This window comes from Cetorhinus maximus, chromosome 14, assembly GCF_964194155.1.
Source record: "Cetorhinus maximus chromosome 14, sCetMax3.hap1.1, whole genome shotgun sequence".
Lineage (NCBI taxonomy): Eukaryota > Metazoa > Chordata > Chondrichthyes > Lamniformes > Cetorhinidae > Cetorhinus > Cetorhinus maximus.
The window spans coordinates 90,136,034-90,157,241 of NC_135892.1; the positions used below are offsets into that span (position 1 = coordinate 90,136,034).

At 43.5% G+C, this 21,208-nt stretch overlaps 1 protein-coding gene across 1 annotated transcript; it reads left to right on the plus strand.

The window, feature by feature from the left end:
* The first annotated feature begins 340 nt into the window (after window positions 1-340).
* epcam (epithelial cell adhesion molecule) lies at window positions 341-8,246 on the plus strand. Its single transcript, XM_078557215.1, has 9 exons — window positions 341-440; window positions 1,508-1,621; window positions 3,081-3,333; window positions 3,748-3,813; window positions 4,705-4,765; window positions 5,523-5,624; window positions 6,333-6,545; window positions 7,613-7,663; window positions 7,754-8,246. Exons 1-9 carry the CDS (start codon window positions 374-376, stop codon window positions 7,796-7,798), a joined length of 972 nt encoding a protein of 323 aa, XP_078413341.1. The 5' UTR covers window positions 341-373; the 3' UTR covers window positions 7,799-8,246.
* The last annotated feature ends 12,962 nt before the right edge of the window (window positions 8,247-21,208 follow it).

Consider the following 21,208-nt stretch of genomic DNA (forward strand, 5'->3'; position numbering starts at 1 on the left):
GTAGAGTGAATCGAAACACTGAACCTTACCTCACCAGAAAAAGGGACAGTCTCCAGTTTCAGCAGGTAATGGATTGACGTCAGTTTTGCTAAGGGTATAAATACCTGTCGGGACAGCGAACTGGCATTGAGGTTGCAACAGGGACGCTGTGGACTAGGAGCTCGCGCTGCTTTGTAACATTTTATTTGCCACCAGTCAGCGCATTCGGGACGAGTCTAGTCGAGCCGACGGTCGAATAATTAACTTTTAAGTGGAAGAGTCGTCGGGACGTCGAAACTTGTGCCTTGTGGAAGCAGGGGGGGGAGGGGGGAACTCGGCCGCTGTCGGCAAGAGGCTTTTATTGTCGCTGTGAACCGGGGAGGAGGGGGAGAAGATGCGTGTCCTGGTCTGGCTGCTTCTGGTGGTGTTGGTGCCGGCTACCCTGGCTGAGGAGCTGGAGGGTAAGTGAGTGAGTGAGTGAGGGGGGTGAGAGAGAGAGAGAGCTCTGGCGCTTTGTTCTCCAGGTGTGGCTCCACCGAGACATCCTGGGCTCTAAAAGTAATTCATATATATTTTTTTTAAGTGACTTTTTAATACAGTAAGAGGGCGTAATCATTAAATTTTGTAATCGGTAATTTTTTAAGCTCATTCTAGTTTTTAAACATTTTTTTTGTTGTTGAATGTATAGCTTGGGTTGGCGGAGTTGGTTGGTTTCGAACCAGCCTCTCTCCCAGCTGACTGGATTTGGTGGGGGGGTTCCTGCTTTGACGCTTGTTGTTTGGAGCGTCGAGGCGGGGCAGGGCTCTGCCGTCCCAGTCCTGGCCGCTAGGGTGTGCCAGGGGGTGACAGGTGGTTACTCCCACCTTCCGACAGGGGGTTTGCTTGCAGTCTCCCCTCTGGTTTTAGTGGTTCCTGAAGGGTGGGTCCAGTGGATTAAACCCAAATGAGAGGTTCTATCCGACGGGTTTACTTTTCTAGTTTGGTTTTTGAATGTTGGCCCTATCTTTCCTACATGTATTTTGCGAACAACAGGTCGCTTGACTTGTGCTTTAAATTACATTACAGGTTAGTTTGGTGGTTAGCATTCTTATCGAGTCAAAAGATTGTGGGCTCAGGCCAGCTCCAGGACTCGTACATAATCTAGACTAGCACTTGGTGCTTTACGCTTTGGTTTTAATAGGGTACAGGGCAAAACGCTTTGTCCATCTGGCTGCACTGTAAATGTTCTGGATAGTTAAGGAGAGGTTTTTTTTTGGTTTTTTTGGGTCTGTTTGAGCTTCAAACTGCCCTGTGTCCATGTAATTGTTTAATTACATAGTACAATGTGGTTATACTATTTTGAAAACTTTTTTTAGGATTTGTATTGAATTCATGTTACTGAGGGGGAAGGCAGTGAGAAGAAATTGATTTCTTTTTACTAAGTCTTCAGTGTTATTGAGTAAAACTTATTTGTCAGCTGTGCCATTATTTTGTTGCAAATTGTATATAACTGAACTTAAACCTCATATCTAATCTATTGCTTTTTCAGACTGCCCTGTGTGTGCAACAAACCAATTTGCCAAATGTGTGCCTGATGATGGCAGTTGTGTATGTACATTGCAACTAACTGCTGATGATAGTAAACCTGTAAACTGCAATGCATGTAAGTTGTCTTAAATAAACTTCTGTTTTAAGCCTATCTACAGTAGGTCCATAGTAAAGGAATGTGCTTTAAGCAAGTTATGCAATAATGCTTTTATGTAGAATACATGTATCTCCATTTTCTATTTTGCAAATTACTACCAATTGTGTAATGTATTGTCCTAAATTATTTGAGATTGGTTCCTCAATTAACTACTCCATAATTTGTATATCCTTTTAAACTTGAATCCAGAAAATTCTGGATCAGAAGCACTGCAGTAAAATGCAGTTCTACAATCTAAATGGTAATTTTTAGTCTTCAGTGCATCTGAATCATTGTATTTGGCATTTATGCAGAGGATGTTGCATCTTGAGTGAATGTAAAACAAAACTAGCAATGGCTCCACATTTTGCTAATGGTGTAAATGTTACTTAAAAATAAAGTAACTATTGGAGCCAATCCATAACCCAGACACACTGCTCCACCTGAGAATCAAATGACTTGGGAAAACTTCATGCTTTTGGACCTGCTACAATAGAGCATGAAAAGCCCTTGTGGGTTAGATTTTTTTTTACAGCTTTCACATTCTCAATCTGGCCACTCAGTCCTAGGACTTCACCATTCCCAAAATTTTTCATTTCTGCATGCAGTGTGCACAAGTTTAGTTTAATTTCCCTATTTGTTTTGGTCCCTTACATTTGGGTGAGTCTTAAATGTCCTTTGCTGTGTTTTTATGCATGTTACTAGACTGGTTTGGTTCTCTTCCCCACAGTGTTGCTTAATCATGGAGAGCCAATGACCTCTCCTGACGAAGAAAGCAGCCAGGATAGCTGCTTACAACATTGCAGAGAGTCTGGTTAATGATGCACCTGATGTAGGGGATTCAAACTTTTGCAGTGAGTCATGGGTAGTTAGACAGAGTTGGTCATGCATTTCATGTAATGCTGCCCTGAGAAGGCTGTTTTCACTGCTTTTCATATACAGGTACAGTACTGATATTTGAATGGTACTTGAGGCTAGAGATGTAACAAAAGCAATTGTCACTTAAGTTTGAGGGGAAATTCATAGTGGAAATAGCTATGTAATGCCGATATGAACAGTTCAATGGGTCACTTGTGAAATTGCACACTATAGTACCTCTATTGCAGGAACTCTAATTGTAAATCAGTTGGTGTTTGTGGCCTTTTCTATTATTGCAGTGGATAATTTAAGCTTCATTTTCCTAAATCTGACCCTTGTGGTGCAGATGAATAGTCCATGATAGTGATGGATGCCTGATCAATATGTGGTTTGCTTGCTTAGAGACTGAAGTAAATTCAAGGCAAACGTTGTCATCGCCTCAGATAATTTTAGGTGGACAACCAATTACTTGCTCACTTCCCATATCTTGAGAATCTACACCTTGTATAAGTATTGGATATGTTGCATAAGAGATTCAAACCGTGCTATTTGTTAATACTTTTACTTTTGAACCCTCTAGTGACTAGGAAATGCTGGATGATGAAGAATGAAATGTTTAAATTGAAAAACAAGATTGGAACCCGCAGAAAGCCTACAGAGCATGCTATGTTGGATAACGATGGCATCTATGATCCTGACTGCACCTCTGATGGCAGCTTCCATGCCAAGCAGTGTAATGGGACCACCACCTGCTGGTGTGTAAACTCTGCGGGTGTTAGGAGGACTGACAAGGGAGATAAAGACATCCTGTGTCCCGAACTGGTGAAAACTTTGTAAGTACACTGCAATCCTAAATACTTTGCTGGGGTGTGGTTGGTGGGGGGGAGGGGGTGGAAGAAATCACTAGTTGGCAGTAGTTCTGCAATACCAAATATAGCTCTTTTGTTACTCCTGGTTACGCAACTTGCTGTGCATGGTAATGCTATGGAAGGTGGTGTCTTGAAATCACAACACTGCTGCAATCACTTCAGCTGTCTGGACTTTGTAAATACCATGAGTCCTTATGTGCATTCCATATTGGCAAAATAAAAACCCAGGAGGTTTTACCAGTGATGGTAAAATAATTGAGAATCACTATTTTAACTAGGCAGTTTGTTAAAATTTGTAAAATCCCTCGTACTCAATTTGTTGTGTTTTTATCTTATCTAAATAATAACTTATTACTAACTTGATTCCTTTCATTGCAGTTGGTTTCAAATTCAACTGAGGCACAAACCCATTAATAAAAAAGTGGATGAAGCTGAACTCAAAAAGTAAGCATCACTATTTTTTAATGTGCCTGTTATCAAAGGCTGTAGGTTTCTGCCTACTCCTACAGTGGAGCATATAATCTATGTACACTTCTTAGTACAGTACTGAAGGAGTGGCGCATTGGAAGAAGCGCACTCTTTCAGATGTTTCCTTCAATTGACTGCGCAGTGCTATGTGATCTCTCAAACAGCAGTTTTCCTGGTATTCTAATTTATCCCTCTACCAACATATCAAGCAAGTTAACAGTCCTTGATCTCTCTGCTGTTCAAGGGACCTTACTGTATGCAATGTGGTGCCTGTTTCCCTACATTACAAGTAGATTTCAAAAAAAAAAATTCATCAATTGTGAAAGGTGTTTTTTTTAATAAACGAGTGTTCTTTAGACAAGGAACACTTGCATTTCAATTAAACGCCTGGTGCTGCATAAAGTATAACACTCCTGCAAGAACAATTTTGTTGCAGCAGTGTGCTAGGCTTTGGAGTGAGGCTAGAATTGAAGAAACTTTTGCTTTGTAGAAACTGGTTGGAGAGTCTAAATTTGTCTACAGACAGGTAGTCTATCCTAAGATACTGCGGATGCTGGAAATCTGAAAAAGTGCTGGAAAACCTCAGGTCTGACAGCATCTGTGGAGAGAAAGACAGTTAATGTTCTGAGTCCTTATGACTTCTTCAGAGTCATATGGACTCGAAACGTTAATTGTCTCTCTCCACAGATGCTGTCAGACCTGAGTTTTTCCAGCACTTTTTTTGTTTGAGGTAGTCCTATTGATTTTAGGGTTAATTTAAACTTTGGTTAAAGACCAGTGTCATTCCCACAATGGGACAGTCTTCTACATATTGTAGTGGCATGTCTGGCTAACGTATACGCACTCTGTTTACAACTCTTTCAACAGAGTTATCAAAGAAACTCTTGCCGCCTACCAGGTGGACCCAGGATACATCGATAAGTTTGAGGTAATTAAATGTTTTGTGAACTAGATATTTCTTTTTGCCCCCTTTTTTTAGAAGTGGGTGAGCTGTTTCCAAATCTTTTTTTAACATTCCTGTAACTAAATACTAACAATTTGACAACATGGACTCAAGAACAGTGGAATTGAGTACTGTTTAGGTGTTTACATTGTTCATAGTTGCAGTATTTGTGCAATAGTTGTTGCATGATATTTTTGATTGCATAAATTTTTACTGCTCATATCTGTACTGGGGCATTTGCTGTAGTCCTGGATTCATATCAGAGATGCATTGTTGCCATCATGGAGTTTTGTAATTTGTAGTTGCTGTAGAGTAATGCTATGGTCAAGGCAATAAAGTGCTGGACACTGATTCTTCAACTGACTGCTAGATGAATGGAAAAACTCCCCAGCTCCAATTTTCTGACTAAAAGTTAACAAAGCAGTACATGTTTACTTAGATGGCTATTGTTTAGGCTTCCAATGGCTAATACAAAGATGCAGGGAATAAAAATGAGATTACTTGTGATTTAAATGTAAAGGCTCTTAAGACTACCTACTCATGTTTTCTAGTTAATCTTTTGACTTTTTAGCTAATTAGCAGCTGACAATTTAAGATTTTTTTTATTTGGCCCTCTTCCTCCTCCATCCTAAATATAATTTTGACTAGGGTTTCTCCCAGTTACTTTATTCCTTGGAAGTTGTCTTTATTAGGCACTAAAAGTTTGAATTCCAACAAGCTTTAACTTGTCCTTTTTTTTTAGTATCTTAAGGAGGATCGTTTTATCCTGGTGGACCTGATACAAAATAAAACTGTGCAGTCAGAATCTGATCTTGCTACTGCAGCCTATTACCTGGAGAAGGATGTAAGTTGCATTTAAACATATCTGCTGAAGTAGGTGCTAGCTGTAGCTGCAATTCTCCCACATTCAGACAACAATAACTCCAAGTTTAGATTACAAATTTCCACAAATAGCCAAAACAGCAGGAGATGGTAGTGTAGTGGTGATGTCACCAGCCTGGTAATCCAGAGGCTAATGCTCTGGGTACATGAGTTGTACACAGCAGCTGGTGGAATTTAAATTGATTTAATAAATCGAATATAAAGCTAGTCTCAGGTTTTTACTAATATCCTTTTTTAAGGGAAGGTAATCTACCATTCTTGCCTGGCCTCCATGTGACTCCAGACCCAAAGCAATGTGGTTTCTCTTAGCTTTCTGCAATGGCTTAGCAAGCCTTTCAGTTAAAGAGCAATTGGGGATGGGTAACAAATGTTGGCCTTACTAGCAACGCCCACATCCTCCGAAAGAACAAAACACTAGTATCAATGAGGAAAGGACTACTGAATGTCATTGGCTTGTCATCCTCTGGGCAGAGTGCTTTGGAAGATGATTAACACATTTGTGATCTTCTCTAATACAATGAGAGACTTTTAAGCACAACTCTTTTTAAGATTGTGTTTAAGAACTCAAGTTACCCGCATAGTGATTTTCTTCCCTAGAAGTGAACTTGTAATGGTGGCTCTTGATTAGCTATAATACAACATTAACTGTAACCCTTTTCATCCCTACCAGGTCAAGGGTAACACCTTGTTCTCCAACACATATAATCGATCAATTCTGGATGATGGTATCCCATTTGATGGGGATAAGCTCAGTTTTGAAGAAGCGTATGTGTACTATATTGATTCAAAGAGTCCAGAGTTCTCCATGAAGCGGGTGACCCCTGGCATTATTGCAGTCATTGTGGTGGTGTGCCTAGCAATTATTGCTGGACTTGTTGTGCTTGTAAGTATAAATAGAAAGAACTTCAAGTTGTTTTTCTAGAAAATTAACTTTGTATCAAGGCACCAAAAATACCCACCAAATCAAGCTGGGTTAGTGCTTTTTGAGAATCTGGGGCCAAATTCATGACCTAAGTAATGGCTTGCCCATCTTTAACAACTAAACTGTGTAGCCTGCAGCTTGAGCAGTGGATGGGTGTCTGTGTAGTAGAAGGACTGCTTTGACATGCCTTTCATTTTACTGCTTGGAACCAGTGATACTCTTAAGTAAATTGAGGACTTCTAAGCTCTCGCATGAAGGTCTTATGGTTAGTGGGTACATCCCTGACTCTGGGCCAGAAGCTCCAGGTTCAAATTCCATTCCAGGACTTGATAGCCAAGAAAAATGCATTCATCATGTGTCCAAAAGGGTTGAGCAACTTTCAAACCCTTCCAACACACACCATTGGCAGGTGGTAAGAGCCATAGATGTTCCTGGTCAGCCATGTGATGGAAAGAAATTGGATCCTCTACCATCACTATTTGTAACTCCGGGGCTACAATATGTATGTAAAAGTGCATGTTGCCACAGCAGCTATAATTCCTTGTGGGGGCTAGTTGGCTTAGTTGGTGTGGATTAGATTGGTGCCAACAGCACAGGGTTCAATACCCATTCTGGTTGGGATGGATTCAGGACCTGCCTCCTTGCCCTGCCTGTGGGTCAGGCCTGCCTTCAGGCAGACAACTCAAAGAAGCAGCTTTCTCTTAGATGCTAGCTCATCTGAAATTGAGTTTTTGCCAGTCAAAAGGTATTGAGGAATATTGGAGACAAGGTGGGTTGATTCAGATCAGCCATAAGTTCAATGAATGGCAGAACAGGTTTGGGACTGAATGCCCTACTCCTGTTCTGAAATTAAATTTAGTGCTTGCATAAATATTGCTCCTCTACAAATCCTACTTTGTATAACTATCATAGTATGTGCAGCATTTATTTCAAAAGATTCAAAGATTGCACTTTACTTATCAATGACCAGTTGAGTTTCAAAATGTCTAAAGTTGCATATTTTAATATCTCTTGTGTCTCTTTTCCAGTTTGTTACCAGAAGGAAGGCTTCCAAGGCCCACATATATCAAAAGGCTGAGGTAAGTTTTTTTTTCTGCTGTCTCGAGCTGAATTTTTTTTTTAAAAAGTTGAAACATTTCTACTTTAATGTTTGATTTCTTCTATTACAGGGAAGAGAATTGGATGAAATTCAGAAACAGCAACTGACAACCTAATCTTACTCCTGACAGAAGCTAGTTACATATCTATCTTGCCCTGAATTTGGAAAGTTTTTGAACTAAGAAGGCAGTGCAAGTGGACAGTCACTTGGTTTTGGACTATCTACAAGGTTGCTGTGCAGCTCCATAATTTCCATTCATTTGAACTTCATTTAGCTGCACTTTACCCTCCTCACACATTTGGAAGAACATCTTTGTTATAAGCTGGTACTGCTACAGGACTTCCCCTTGAAGAAACTGGATGCAATATTTGAGTCCAGCCATTTTTTTATTGGGTTTAAATGATTTTTTTGTACTTAGTCTGGAATTTTTGGTCTCTTGAACTGTCATTGTTTTAGGTCACTATGCTTTTATACTTATGGAAGTTCTGCTGAATTGCTTATGAAGTATAATGTTTAAATTGTTATGCAAATTTTTCATTTTTAATAAAGACTGTTGTAACATACTTCTGAAGCAGAGTTTTGTGTTAAATTGTAATAATGCCTTGAGGTTTTTGCATCTCCCTTTTCCACCTCTACTTGTTGCTTTTGCATGCCCAAGTCCCTGAATTCTGGCAAGCTTCCATCCCATACCATTTTAGCCCACAACACAATGAGGATTAGCAATGAATCCTCAAATTGCTTTTCTGAACCATATATACAGTCCCATTGGACTAGTGAAGTGTGCTCTAAAATTACTAGCTACAAAAGTGTTGTAGGAACTTTTTTGCCCTAAACTGTTCCAATCTTATTTTAGGATCTGTAACTTACTGATTTATCCTTTTAAAATGGTCAACTTAACTTAATTATGTATGGAACATGCATCTACAGTTCAGTTGTATAGGTTAATCCTGTTGGTAGTTAACTGCTTTTCAGCCAGCACTAATACCTTATAGTGGGCTTTGACAAATCTGACTCTTGCCTGTATCTGCTTTCAATGTTTCGCTCTAGCTGCATGGTAACACTTTAAATGTACTGGCTATAGCTGGAAATATGACACAGTTGTAATGCTGCTGGTTCTACTTAACCCAGTAAAGTATAACCATAGCTTTTATAACACAATATAAATGCTCAACTTCCAATTTCAGGGCACCTTAGTCTGAGAATTTGATGATAGGGTTCTGGAAAACATCAGTTTGAGAATACATGCAATGTATTCTTTAAACAATATGTACTGAATTAACTACTATGGCATTTTGAAATCTCTACAAACGCTGTAGGCAGAACAATGAGAAATATTGAGAAGAGTGCAGGAACTTCCAGAATATCTAAAGGTGTGAGGATCTTTGACATCAAGGGAGCATTTGACCAGAGTGCAGCATCAAGGAGCTTCAGTAAAAGTTGAGGGGGATCAGATGGAAACCTTTCCACTGACTGGAATTCTGGCTGGCAGAAAGAGGTTGGTGTTGGCCAATTCTCTCAATCTCTGCCTGGGCCAAACAATCCAGCTGCTTCATCAATTACAAGCCCTACATAAAGGTCAGAAGTATTGTTCATATTGTAGTGTTCAGTCCATCTGTAGTGCTTCAAATAATACACACCAAAATCTGTATAACATCCAGGATTGGGCAGGTGAGTCTATCCAACTTTGACTGTTAATTTGTAGTCCCCACAAATTCAAATGCTTTGGTCAGGTTTGAGAACCAATCCAATTGGTGCTGCCCACTCTGAAAACTGCACTGGTTGTCACTCCCAGTTCTTCTAATCTGTCCAGTTCGGCGTCTACCCTTTCCCGCATTGCATAAGGTACTGGTCTTGCCTTCATAAATCTTAGTGTTGCCTCTGGATCTACATGAATTTTTGCTTGTCACCCCTCAATTTTTCCAAGTTTGTCCTTAAACAGGCATATTTTTGTAGTAGCTCTGATAGCCCATTAATTCTCAGGGGGAAGATTTCAGTCCATTCCAATTTGATTTGTTTCAGCCAGTTTCGACTGAGGAGATGAGGTCCCTTGCCTGCTACTACCATTAAGGATAATCTCACTGTTTGACCTCTAGTGTACTGTGGCTTTGCAAATGCCCGACTTGTCTTTCTTCTCTAAGTTTTCATTTTGGCATCAGTTTCTTCTAAAACTAGTTTACATTCTCCATGTTTCGGGTATTTAAAAGTATGCTCACCTATCATAGTGGCTGCACCAGTACCCACCTCCATTCTGGTAGGCCTCTCATTCACTCCCATGGTTACATAGGTTCTGTTCTTCCCACCTTTAAATTATATGACAAATAAATATCTGAATCAATTACTTCAGGCTTTTCAATGTTGTTAATCTCATTGCGCTTTTGCTTTTGTCCAAAAGTCTGCCTGATGTCTTTACAATGTCTCATGGGGTGTCCATTTCAATGACAGAAAAACATTCGATCTTTTTAAGCTGTGATTCATTATAAGGTTGTCTGCTTCCACCTCTGTTACCATTATGCCATGTTTTTGCAGCTAAGTTATCTCTTTTAATGTCAGCTAGCAGTGGCTGCTTCCCGCTTGAGTAAAGCTTTGCACTTTTGCATTCTTTTTGGCTAAGGCTCACTGTCCAACGTGGAGGACGGTGCCATTTTGCGCTGCTCATATGGTTTTCCAGTCTTGCACTGCACCTTCCAATGCCTTCTGAAAATTTAAATTTGTTTGATAGTAATCTCTTCCGAATCACATCTTCATTTATACCGCACACCAAACAATCTCTAAGCATATCATTGATAGATGTACCAAACTCGCAATATTCAGTTAGTTGTTTCAAACTTGCCACATAACGAGCAACTGTCTCCCCTGCGACTCTATTCCTTGACTTAAATTTGGACCATTGCGTCGTCACCGGCATCGGCTGGTAATGATTCTTTGAGGTTCACTTAGTCATCAAAACTTTTCGAATCTGGAGCACAGGGCGCCAACAGATTCTGAATCAATCCATATGTTTTACTCCCACACATGGACAAAAGGATTGTGCCTCTTCTCTTGCCTCGCAATGTCGTTCACATGGAAGAAGAACATGAGGCGTTCAGCATAGTGCAACCAGTCATCCAAGGTTGGATCAAAAGGCTACACTCTTCCAAATTGCGGCATGCTCTGAGGGGATTACTTCGATGATCAAGAAGGAAATTTTTTCTTATAACTACCGTGCAAGTCTCTCGCATCTGTGCACTGCACTCTTACCTTCGTCAGAAACCCCTGCCTCTGCATAACCAGTGGATCGTGCTGGGCATCGGCACTCCCTCTCCAGGGCATCCATCTCGTACCTCATCATCATTTTCTTGCTTTTTCACTCTCGTGGCCAGTTTGTTGGATCCAGTGCCCTGGTTTGTTGGGGCCAAAAGATCCGGGTTGCACACTTGTTTCGGGGTGACCAAGTTGGTACCAAGACAGAAGATCAGCAGACCGTTCTTACAAGAAACACATTCTGTTTATTTACAAAAGGAACTCAGCAGCTACACTTGTGTGCTTACAACTCAAATCTCTGTCTTCAGACTCTAACTCAAGACTACAGACTACAGAGGTAGCCCGTGCTACTCTGCTGTTGGATATCAGGATCATATGATCTTACATTACAACATTTGTCTTAAACGTATATCACACATCAGATTACTACAGGCCACGGCTTAGATTTGTCCTGCAAGTTGTTCCTCAGGTGGGGTTGGCCAGGCTGCAATGGCACTGCAAGTAGAGAGTGGACTAATCAATGCATGCTCCTTTGTCCTGTCAGAAGAGAAGCTTTAACACATTTGAGAGGTCAAGGACAGGCGGAGGCCCCCCAAATCTGATGATTCTGATGAGGTACGAGATGGATGCCCTGGAGAGGGAGTGCCGATGCTCAGCACGGTCCACTGGTCATGCAGAGGCAGGGGTTTCTGAAGAAGGTAAGAGTGCAGTGCACAGATGCAAGAGAGTCGGAGTGTGTAAACATTGTGTTATCTCATCTGAAATGGAAACCTCAAACCTTTAGTCCCCATTGTTCACTGAAAGACGATGGCACCATGATGCAGATCTCCATTGTCTCACCAGCCTGCCTAGCATGCATAGTGACAGTGTGATGCCTGATACGACTGACATGTTGTTTTCCTCCCCTACAATCTCCATCCAAAAAATGGTTGCAGGACCCCCGCTTGATACCAGAGGACCAGTGCCCGTCAGATGCATCTGTGTCACAATCCCTCTCTGCACTAGGCACCAGCACAGATACAAGCACCTCAAATGGTCATTAGATTGTCGGCTACAATGTCAGTGCACAGTGGGGAGGGCACGGCACACTCGCAGGAGTTGCTGGTGGAGGCAGTGAGTGCTCAGGGTCAGAGGACTGCTGGAGACCAGGACCATGCTGAGTCCAAGGCAGATGATGAGACTCTGGAGTCGTCTATTAAATGGCAGATGCCGGATGTCCAGTGGGATGCATGGGAGGATCTGGGGAAGATTCCTGAGGGTTTGCGTGCCATGGTTTCTGTCATGGAGGGGTCCATGCGGAGCATGAGCACCTAGTGCAATGCCTCCTTCATTGAGAGAGTGGTGACTCTCATAAAGAAGGTGCCCCAGGAACAGAATCAAGGCTCTTTGGGGTTGCACTCGGACCTGCAAGCCCTCACACAGGGAATGACTTGCCAGTGTGAGAGATGGAGTGAGGCACCTAGTATCTCTGCTAGGTGCCCTTCCACCAATGGCGAGCAGGGAGGTCCAGACCGACTTCACGTTGGTGGACGAGCTTTGTGCTGTGTCTGCGGTCTCCTCTCGGTGCTCTGGATGGTGGCAGCAGCTCCTCTGCCCCTCTGCCAGTAACTGTGCCATCTAGTGAGGCCATGATGACTGAGGAATGCCCAGCATGGCGCTGGATGCACCCTCTCAGGTGATGACCGCGCAGGCTCTGCTGGCCAGAGGACGACTGCCAGTCACCAGAGCTGACATGACACCCGAGTCAACATGCTGCCTCCAATGCTGCTGCCAGCAAGGAGTGGGGGGGGGGGGGGAGGCGGTGCCACTGTGACATTTAGAGCCACAGTCATGGGGTGGCCATCCACACAGTTGGAGGTGATCTCTGGCCCAATCATCCGACATATGGAGGTCACAGTTTCCCTGGAGAGGTGGAGCCTCTTTTGGAATTGAACTATTGACATGTTGAGGTAGCTGCATCGCCGCCTGTAAACTCTGGCAGCAGGATAGTGGCCTCTTCTGAGGCCCCTTCCACCTTGGACTCCCTGTTGGCCTTGAACCCCCTGTGCCTGTGTCTCTCCTCCCACAGGTCGCTCCTTTGGATGCTGCCTGTGGACACCTGGCCTCCTCTCCCTTCTGCCCCTTTCTTCCTCCTCAGAGGAGGTCCCACCAGTTGAGTAGACAATCCCCCATTACTGGAGGAAAAGAAAGCTGTCTGGTGACCCGAAGGGTCCATATGGTATAAGTCCTCCAGAGGCCTTGGAGACACCAATGAGTTCTGAAATGAAGGCTAGCAATGCAAAGACTGAAACTAAAAACAGAGATAAAGCTGTCAAGTTTCACGAAGCAACCAGCAGCAAACTATCTCCTAAGTTCCTCACTACTCGCAATGGCAATGCTCCGGACCCATTTTATCCCGCCCTTGGATAGCAATTTGATAAAAATGTGCTGCTCGCCTGCCTGTTTTGCCCACGCAATGAGTGCAAAATCAAGCGGGCAACGTAAAATCTCGGTCAACAGGCTTTTTAATGGCCTTAATCGGCCCTTCAATTGTCAGAGTGTGTGGCTCCACTCCTGTGAGCGCCCACTGACCTCAATATTGCACATAAAATTCAGGCCCTTGTATGTGGACACATCATCTGAACAAGAAGCTGAAAGCTAAATTAACTCCTGAATAGGATGAAACAAGCAAAAGTGGGGAGGGGGGACAGGAGAGACTAAAAGGTAGAACTCATGAACTAGAAATGTTGACTTTTGTCAGACAGAGGAACTAAATGGGCTGCAAATAAGCTTTTTTTTAAAAACTTGAGAAGAGGTGCACATTGGACATACAAAGGTCACAACAGTGAAGCAATAAAAAGAGTTTCAAATGATTATCAGACATGATCATCCCAAGATGAGCTTCCGACCACATATTCGCCCCATCACAAAAGCGGCCCATCTCCACCTCTGTAAAAGCAAAATACTGCGGATGCTGGAAATCTGAAACTAAAAACAGAAAATACTGGAAAAACTCAGCAGGTCTAGCAGCATCAGTGGAGAGAGAAACAGTTAACATTTTGAGTCTGTATGACCCTTCTTCAGAGCTTCTCCATCTTTATAACATTGCCTGACTTTGCCTGTGTCAGCTCATCTGCTGCTTAATCCATGCCTTCATTACCTCAAGACTTGACTGTTCCAATGCGCTCCTGGCTGGTCTCCCACATTCTCTATTCCATAAACTTATGAGGTCATCCAAAACTTTGCTACTCGTGTCTTAACTCGCATCAAGTCCCATTCACCTATCACCTCTGTGCTCACTGACTTATATTGGCTCCCAGTCAAACAAAGTCTTGGTTTCAAAATTGTCAATCTTGTTTTCAAACCCTCTCCTTCCCTATCTCTGAAATCTCCTGCAGCCCCACAACATTCTTTAAGATATCTGTGCTCATCAAATTCTGGCCCCTTGAGCAACCCCAATTTTAATTGCTCTACCATTGGTGGCCATGTCTTCAGGTGCCTAGGTCCGATGCTGTGGAATTTCCTCCCTACACATCTCCACCCCTCCACCTCACTTTCCTTATTTGAGACACTCCTTAAAACCTCCCACTTTGACCAAGCTTTTGGTCATCTGACCTAATATCTTCCTTATTACGTTAAAGGCGCCATATAAATATAAGTTGTTATTATTGCTGAAAGTTAGATAAGGCATGGGGAAAATATTTTTGTACATCTGAACAAGGAAAAGGGAGAAGTGAAAACTACAAATATATGGAATCTGAGATTTGAACAAGAAATCCTGGAAATACCTAGTGTGTGGCTTTTCATTTCTCCTTTCATGTGTTGGCAGATCTGTCTGTTTCCAACATTTTCTTCTTTTACTTTAGATTATACTCACCTGCTGTCCTTGACCCATAGAACTGACTTCTCCCTATCTGAACTTTATTTTTTTCCCCTTGTCCAGGCTTTTCCCACCTACATCCATGACTCCTCCTGTGCTCTGCCAATTTAAAAGTTTCCAGTTTCCCGGCCCTAAACATCTCCTTTTCACCATGGACAGCCAATCCCACGTATGCTTCCACCCCCACCAAAGTGCTGTCTGCTTGTTCCTTGATGGGAGGCCCAATCAATTCCCATCCCCAACCACCCTCTTCTGCCTGGCTGAACCTGTTCTCACATTGAACAATTTCTCCTTTGACTCTACTCACTTCCTCTCAGTAAAAGGTGTTGCTATGGGAACTCATATGGGTGCTGCTTCCTTTTTGTGGGATATGTGGACTGGAATATTCTTTGTTCCAGTCCTGTTCAGGTTCTATTACTCACCTCTTTTTCTGGTCCATTGATGACTGTACTGGTCCTGTTCTGATGATGCCACCTTCCATACCAGCACTTCCACTATATTCATTGTTTCTCTATCTAGGATTTCCCCTCCACTGAGGATTACAGGGCTCTCACTATGTCTGCCACATTCCCCACATTTCTGTTCTCACCCCATCCCCTCCTCCCAGTACCACAATAGAGGTCCTCATGTCCCCATCTTCCACATTCAACGTATCAGCCTCCACCATTTGTGACACCTCCAGTGTGATGCCATCGCAAAACAGATCTTTCCCTGCTCACCTTTCAGCATCAAAGAGACCATTCCCTCCGTGATAACATGCTCCACTCGTCTATCAACCTCACCACTCCCTTGTCTTCACATGCAAGCACAGCAGATATATAATCTGCCCTTTTCCCTCCTCCTGTCCCACCATCTAGGGCCCCAAACATTCTTTCCAGGTAAAACAGCCATTTACTTGTACTTCTTCCAATTTAGTATACTGTATTCACTCCTTATGATGGGGACACAACTGGGAAGACACTGGGGAGATCAAAAGCAGATTGGGTGACCACTTTGTAGAAAGCCTTCATTCAGCAAGCGTGACACCAAGATTCTGGTCATCTATCATTTTAATTCTTCATCCCATTCTCACTCTGACCTCTAATCCCCGGCCTCCTGCAGTGTTTTAATGAAGCTCAACGTAAGCTCAAGGAACAACATCTTTTGATTAGGTACACTACATCCTTTTGGACTCAACATTGAGTTCAACAATTTCAGACCATAACCTCTGCCCTTTTTTTTCAATTGGCAGCTGTTGTTGATGATTCTGCTATTCCCATTTCCACCTCCTCTAAACCTATCTTTCGTTTCTTTACCATGTCCTTTGCCTTGTACCACCATCGTGTTTGTCAATCTCTCCTGACTTCCATCCAAAAACATACTTCCCTTTTGTTCTTCCCCCCACTCCCTCTTTTCCCACCCCTTTTCTTACTTAAAAGCTGTTACATTGCTGTGTTTTTCATGTTCTGTGCAGGGTTATCAATCTGAAACGTTGGTTCTGTTTCTCTCTCCACCTGACCAGCCGAGTCTTTCCAGCAGATTCTGTTTTTATTCCAGGTTTCCACAGTGTTTTTGTGAGACTCGCTGTCAGGTGTAACACCAACATATCCTGCTCTGACAATTAGGAGGACACAAGCTTGACATTGCAAATTCCATTGAGTCCCTCCTTCAGGGATATTGGTGTGTGCAGGAACTGAGCAAAGGTCGGGGTTTTCCACCATAGAGCAGGAAATACCTGAGAAGAGCAATTCTTGAGGGCAGTCACAAGATACTGGGGAAGTGGAGAGGAAAAGAAAGAGGCTGCTACTATTTCACAACAATTGCATTTGCCTTAGTCAATTAAATACCTTTGCCTGCATTGCTGAACTGCAGATCAATGTTGCAATGACAGGGCTGGAAAATTCCGCTTACCAAACTAGGTAAAGTAGGAGTTACGTTTTGGTTGTACTGAACTGAAATAGAATAAAGGACTGTAGTGGAACTTTTTTTTAAAACTCACTGTAACCTCTACTGTGTCTATGTGGTTTCTGGTCATCATGTTGCCATGTGACTCAGTAACTTCCTAGTTCTGATACAATAGCCTTGTTGTTCCTTGCTTACAATTTCTCCTCATTGGGTAAACTGTTCCCATGTCTTCTCCACACAGTCCCAACAATTCAATGATGGTTGTCTTTTTTAACAGGCTGCTTCTGTTCTCAAATTAAATTATATCAAAACTCCACATGTGCCCCACTCTCTGCCCACCAACTGATCACACTCCCATGCAGCACATGTGCCCACCCACGAGGCTCCTCTCACTTTTGATTTGAGAAAAATGGTAGTTGTTAAGTTTCTGCCCCACTTCCCTGTCCTTACCCCTCCCCCAGTAACCCATGTCCTTTCCCCCATCACTGTTGACTCCACTGGCATCACCTTCCACCTCCCCGGCGTCACCTACCAACCTGAACCCTTGTCTTTTGGAGATATCCAGGTGAACATGCACGTTCCCTACCTTCCCGAGAATCCCAGCCCCAATCACATAGGCCTCCCCGACCTCCTCCTTCCCACCCCAGGGTCAGTGTCTGCCTCTGATGCCCCACCAACCACCCTCGCTGTCCTTTTTACCGCTACCGTCGAACCCTCATCCTCCCAGTCTTCTGGTTCCCTCTGCCCCCTCTCATTCTCACCATTCCCTCCTACCACACCCACCCTCAGTTTGCTCCCCAGAAGGCAGTCATTGACTCCACAGACCCCTTCCTTGCATGTTCACCTGGACATCCCCACCACTTACTCCCTCGTCCACCCTTACTCCCTTCTCCCCCACAGACTCCTTCCTCCCCTGGTCTCCTTACCCTCTCAGAACTCCTTCCTCCCCCCTAGACTCCCTCCCCCCTCCAAACTCCTTCCTTCCCTTGGACATCTTCCCCCCCTCCAAACTCCTTCCTTCCCCTGGACACCTTCCATCCTCCAAACTCCTTCCTCCCATTGGACTCCTTCCCCCCTCCGAAGTCCTTCCCTTACACCTTCCTACCCCCTTACACCTACCTCCCCAGTTGCTGCATTCTCCTCCGTTACACCCTCCTCCTCCCTTACTCCCTCCCCTTTCCCAACTTCACCACCCCCCACGACAACTTTGTACCCCCCCCGCTCCCCCACCCCACCCAACACCTTCGTTCCCCCTCCCAACCTTACCCATCCCGGTACACTTTCCTCTCCCACTCACAGCTGGATCTTCCGCTTCCCCCACCTCCCCCGACAATCATCCGTAGCAGCTCATGCTTGACAAATCTACTGGAATTTTTTGAGGATATAACTAGTAGAGTTGATGAGGGGGAGCCAGTGGATGTGGTTTATTTGGACTTTCAGAAGGCTTTCAACAAAGTCCCACATAAGAGATTAGCTTGTAAAATTAAACTACATGGGATTGGGGGTAGTGTATTGAGATGGATAGAAAACTGGTTGGTGGACAGGAAACAAAGAATAGGAATAAACGGGTCTTTTTCTGAATGGCAGGCAGAGACTAGTGGGGTACCGCAGGCATCGGTGCTGGGACCCCAGCTATTCACAATGTATATTAATGATTTAGATGAGGGAACTAAATGTAATATCTCCAAATTTGCAGATGATACAAAGCCGGGTGGGAGGGTGAGCTGTGAGGAGGATGCAGAGATGCTTCAGTGTGATTTGGACAAGCTGAGTGAGTGGGAAAATACATGGCAGATGCAGTATAATGTGGATAAATGTGAGGTTATCAATTTTGGTAGCAAAAACAGAAAGGCAGATTATTATCTGAATGGCTATAAATTGAGAGAGGGGAATGTGCAACGAGACCTGGGTGTCCTTGTACACCAGTCGCTCAAGGTAAGCATGCATGTGCAGCAGGCGGTAAAGAAGGCAAATGGTATGTTGGCCTTCATAGCCAGAGGTTTTGAGTACAGGAGCAGGGATGTCTTGCTGCAATTATACAGGGCCTTGGTGAGACCACACCTGGAATATTGTGTGCAGTTTTGGTCTCCTTACCCGAGAAAGGATGTTTTTGCTATAGAGGGAGCGCAGTGAAGGTTTACCAGACTGATTCTTGGGATGGCGGGACTGACATGAGAAGAGATTGTGTCAGTTAGGATTATATTCACTGGAGTTCAGAAGAATGAGGGGGGATCTCATAGAAACCTATAAAATTCTAACAGGACTAGACAGGGTAGATGCAGGAAGGATGTTCCCGACGGGAGTGGAATCCAGAACCAGGGGTCGCAGACTGAGGATACGGGGTAGACCATTTAGGACTGAGATGAAGAGAAATTTCTTCACCCAGAGAGTGGTGAGCCTGTGGAATTTGCTACCACAGAAAGTAGTTGAGGCCAAAACATTGCATGTTTTCAAGAAGGAGTTAGATATAGCTCTTGGGGCGAAAGGGATCAAAGGATATGGGGAGAAAGTGGGAGCAGGCTATTGATCATAATGAATGGCAGAGCATACTCCTGCTCCTATTTTCTATGTTTCTATGCTCTGAACCACACTGGCTATATTGTAAGACCTAAAATCTGTCTCTGCCTTGCTGATCTCCTGCAATGTACAAAATATCCCAGGTCAGTCTATTGCCCTTCCACCAAATCTGCAACAATTGAGAGACTTCAGACTTTGTGTCTGGCAACTGGTTCAACTGGGTGTTCAGTTTCAGTCTGTTCCTGGTTGCAGGTTTCATACAGCATCTGCATATGATCATGCACAGAACGTGCTAATGTCTCACAGCAGAATCTGGCTCCCAATCGTCTTGGAATGCTCTTGCCATTAGACCAAGGCCCTGCTTTGCCGAGACCTTGTGTTAGTCAGTGTGTAACAATCATTCCATGTTAAAAAAAGACACACACAGGCATCTTCCACTCATTAAAAGGAAGTTTGGGATCTGAAACGTCAGGGTTCCCATGGACAACCCTAACAGTGACAGTCCTGAGCACCCTGCCACCATCATAACTCAGAGGCTCAGGTACCTCGACATTGACAGTGCCGTCCAAAGTGAGACCTCCCATGCAGGAGAAGGCCAACTGAAGGAACAAGGTACACCTTTTCTCTGGAAGGGCCTTCCAGAAGAGGAACGACACTTTCACAGGGTAGGCTTTCCCATCAAAAATGAGCTTCTCTGGCGCATCAGTGACTACCCCTGTGGGAAATGCATGACTACCCAGCTCACCTTAACAAAGAATCAGCATGCCACTGTCATGGGTGTATACACTCCAACACTTGAGGCAACAGACAAGATCAAGGAAGGATTCTACACTGAAGTTGAACAATCCCTAGCCTGAGTCCCAGCAGACAATAGACTAATCCTCCTCAGAGATTTCAACATCGGAGTCGGGAAGAACGTGAATCTCTGGAAGGGTGAGATAGGCAAGGAAGGAGTAGGGAAAGCAAACTCCTCTAAGTCCTCCTTCTGATGAAATGTCTAGACATGTCATAAGAGCCTTGTCACAGCCAGCACCAGGGCCAGGAAGAGAAATCATGGGCCCTAGTGCTTCTTCTGTTTCTGCATCCCTTATCCCACCTCACCCCACTTTAAACCCCTTCCACACCCTCTGGGTGCCCAGAATTGGGAACCATAGTCACAGTGGGATCGAACTGTTTTAAATAGGTTTGGCAAAAGTTCTTGGCTTTTGTACTTTATGACTCTATTTATAAAGCCCATTGAAAGCTTGGGTTTCAATACGAAACACTTTACAATCACAGCTTTGTCAGACAATCGCACACAACTTGGTCATTCACATTATGTAACCAGCTCTGCTTCTTTGATCCTGCCTCTGCAATATCCAGACAGCAACATCCAAAAGACTTGAACCTCAAGCACTGCAAATAACAATCCTATGTACAAATGAGAATATCTTGAACTAACAATGAAATATTATATTGGCGCATGACTCCTGGTTTCACTTCCAAGTTTAAAAACAGTAAACCCTTCCAAAATTAGCACCAGACAATTTACCTGCAATAATGTGCTATTCCTGTTACAGTTTGCATTGAGTGATTAATATTTTTTTCATTTTAAATGCCCAGGCTTACATATGCCCAGTGTGGAGCATATAACAGGAGAGCAAAGTATTGCCGATGATGGAAATCTGAACTATAAACAGAAAACGCTGGAAATACTCAGCAAGCCAGGCAGCATCTGTGGAGAGAGAAACTGAGTCAACACTTCAGGTCCACAATCTGCACTTGTTCTGATGCAGGGTCACTGGCTTCTGTTTCTCTCTGCACAAATGCTGCCAGACATGTTGAGCATTTCCAACATTTCCTATTACTATTGGAGCAAACATAACGCCTTTAGCCAGGCCTCCAAAGAGCAATCAGATTTCTTTTGAGCCTCTCAATCCCCTTCAGTAAGAAACCCAGCAGTAGCCGCCTGAGATCTGGTTTGGAACAACATTAAGCATGAATTTCAAAAAAAAAATTAAGGTATAAATAAAACTGTTTTGAATT

What these genes read in the sequence shown, in the direction of transcription:
- epcam (XM_078557215.1), top strand. Translation starts at nt 374, where the DNA reads ATGCGTGTCCTGGTCTGGCTGCTTCTGGTGGTGTTGGTGCCGGCTACC. An exon ending in CCCGAACTGGTGAAAACTTT is followed by an intron (nt 3,334 to 3,747) that starts GTAAGTACACTG and finishes CTTTCATTGCAG; the next exon opens with TTGGTTTCAAATTCAACTGA. An exon ending in ACATATATCAAAAGGCTGAG is followed by an intron (nt 7,664 to 7,753) that starts GTAAGTTTTTTT and finishes CTTCTATTACAG; the next exon opens with GGAAGAGAATTGGATGAAAT.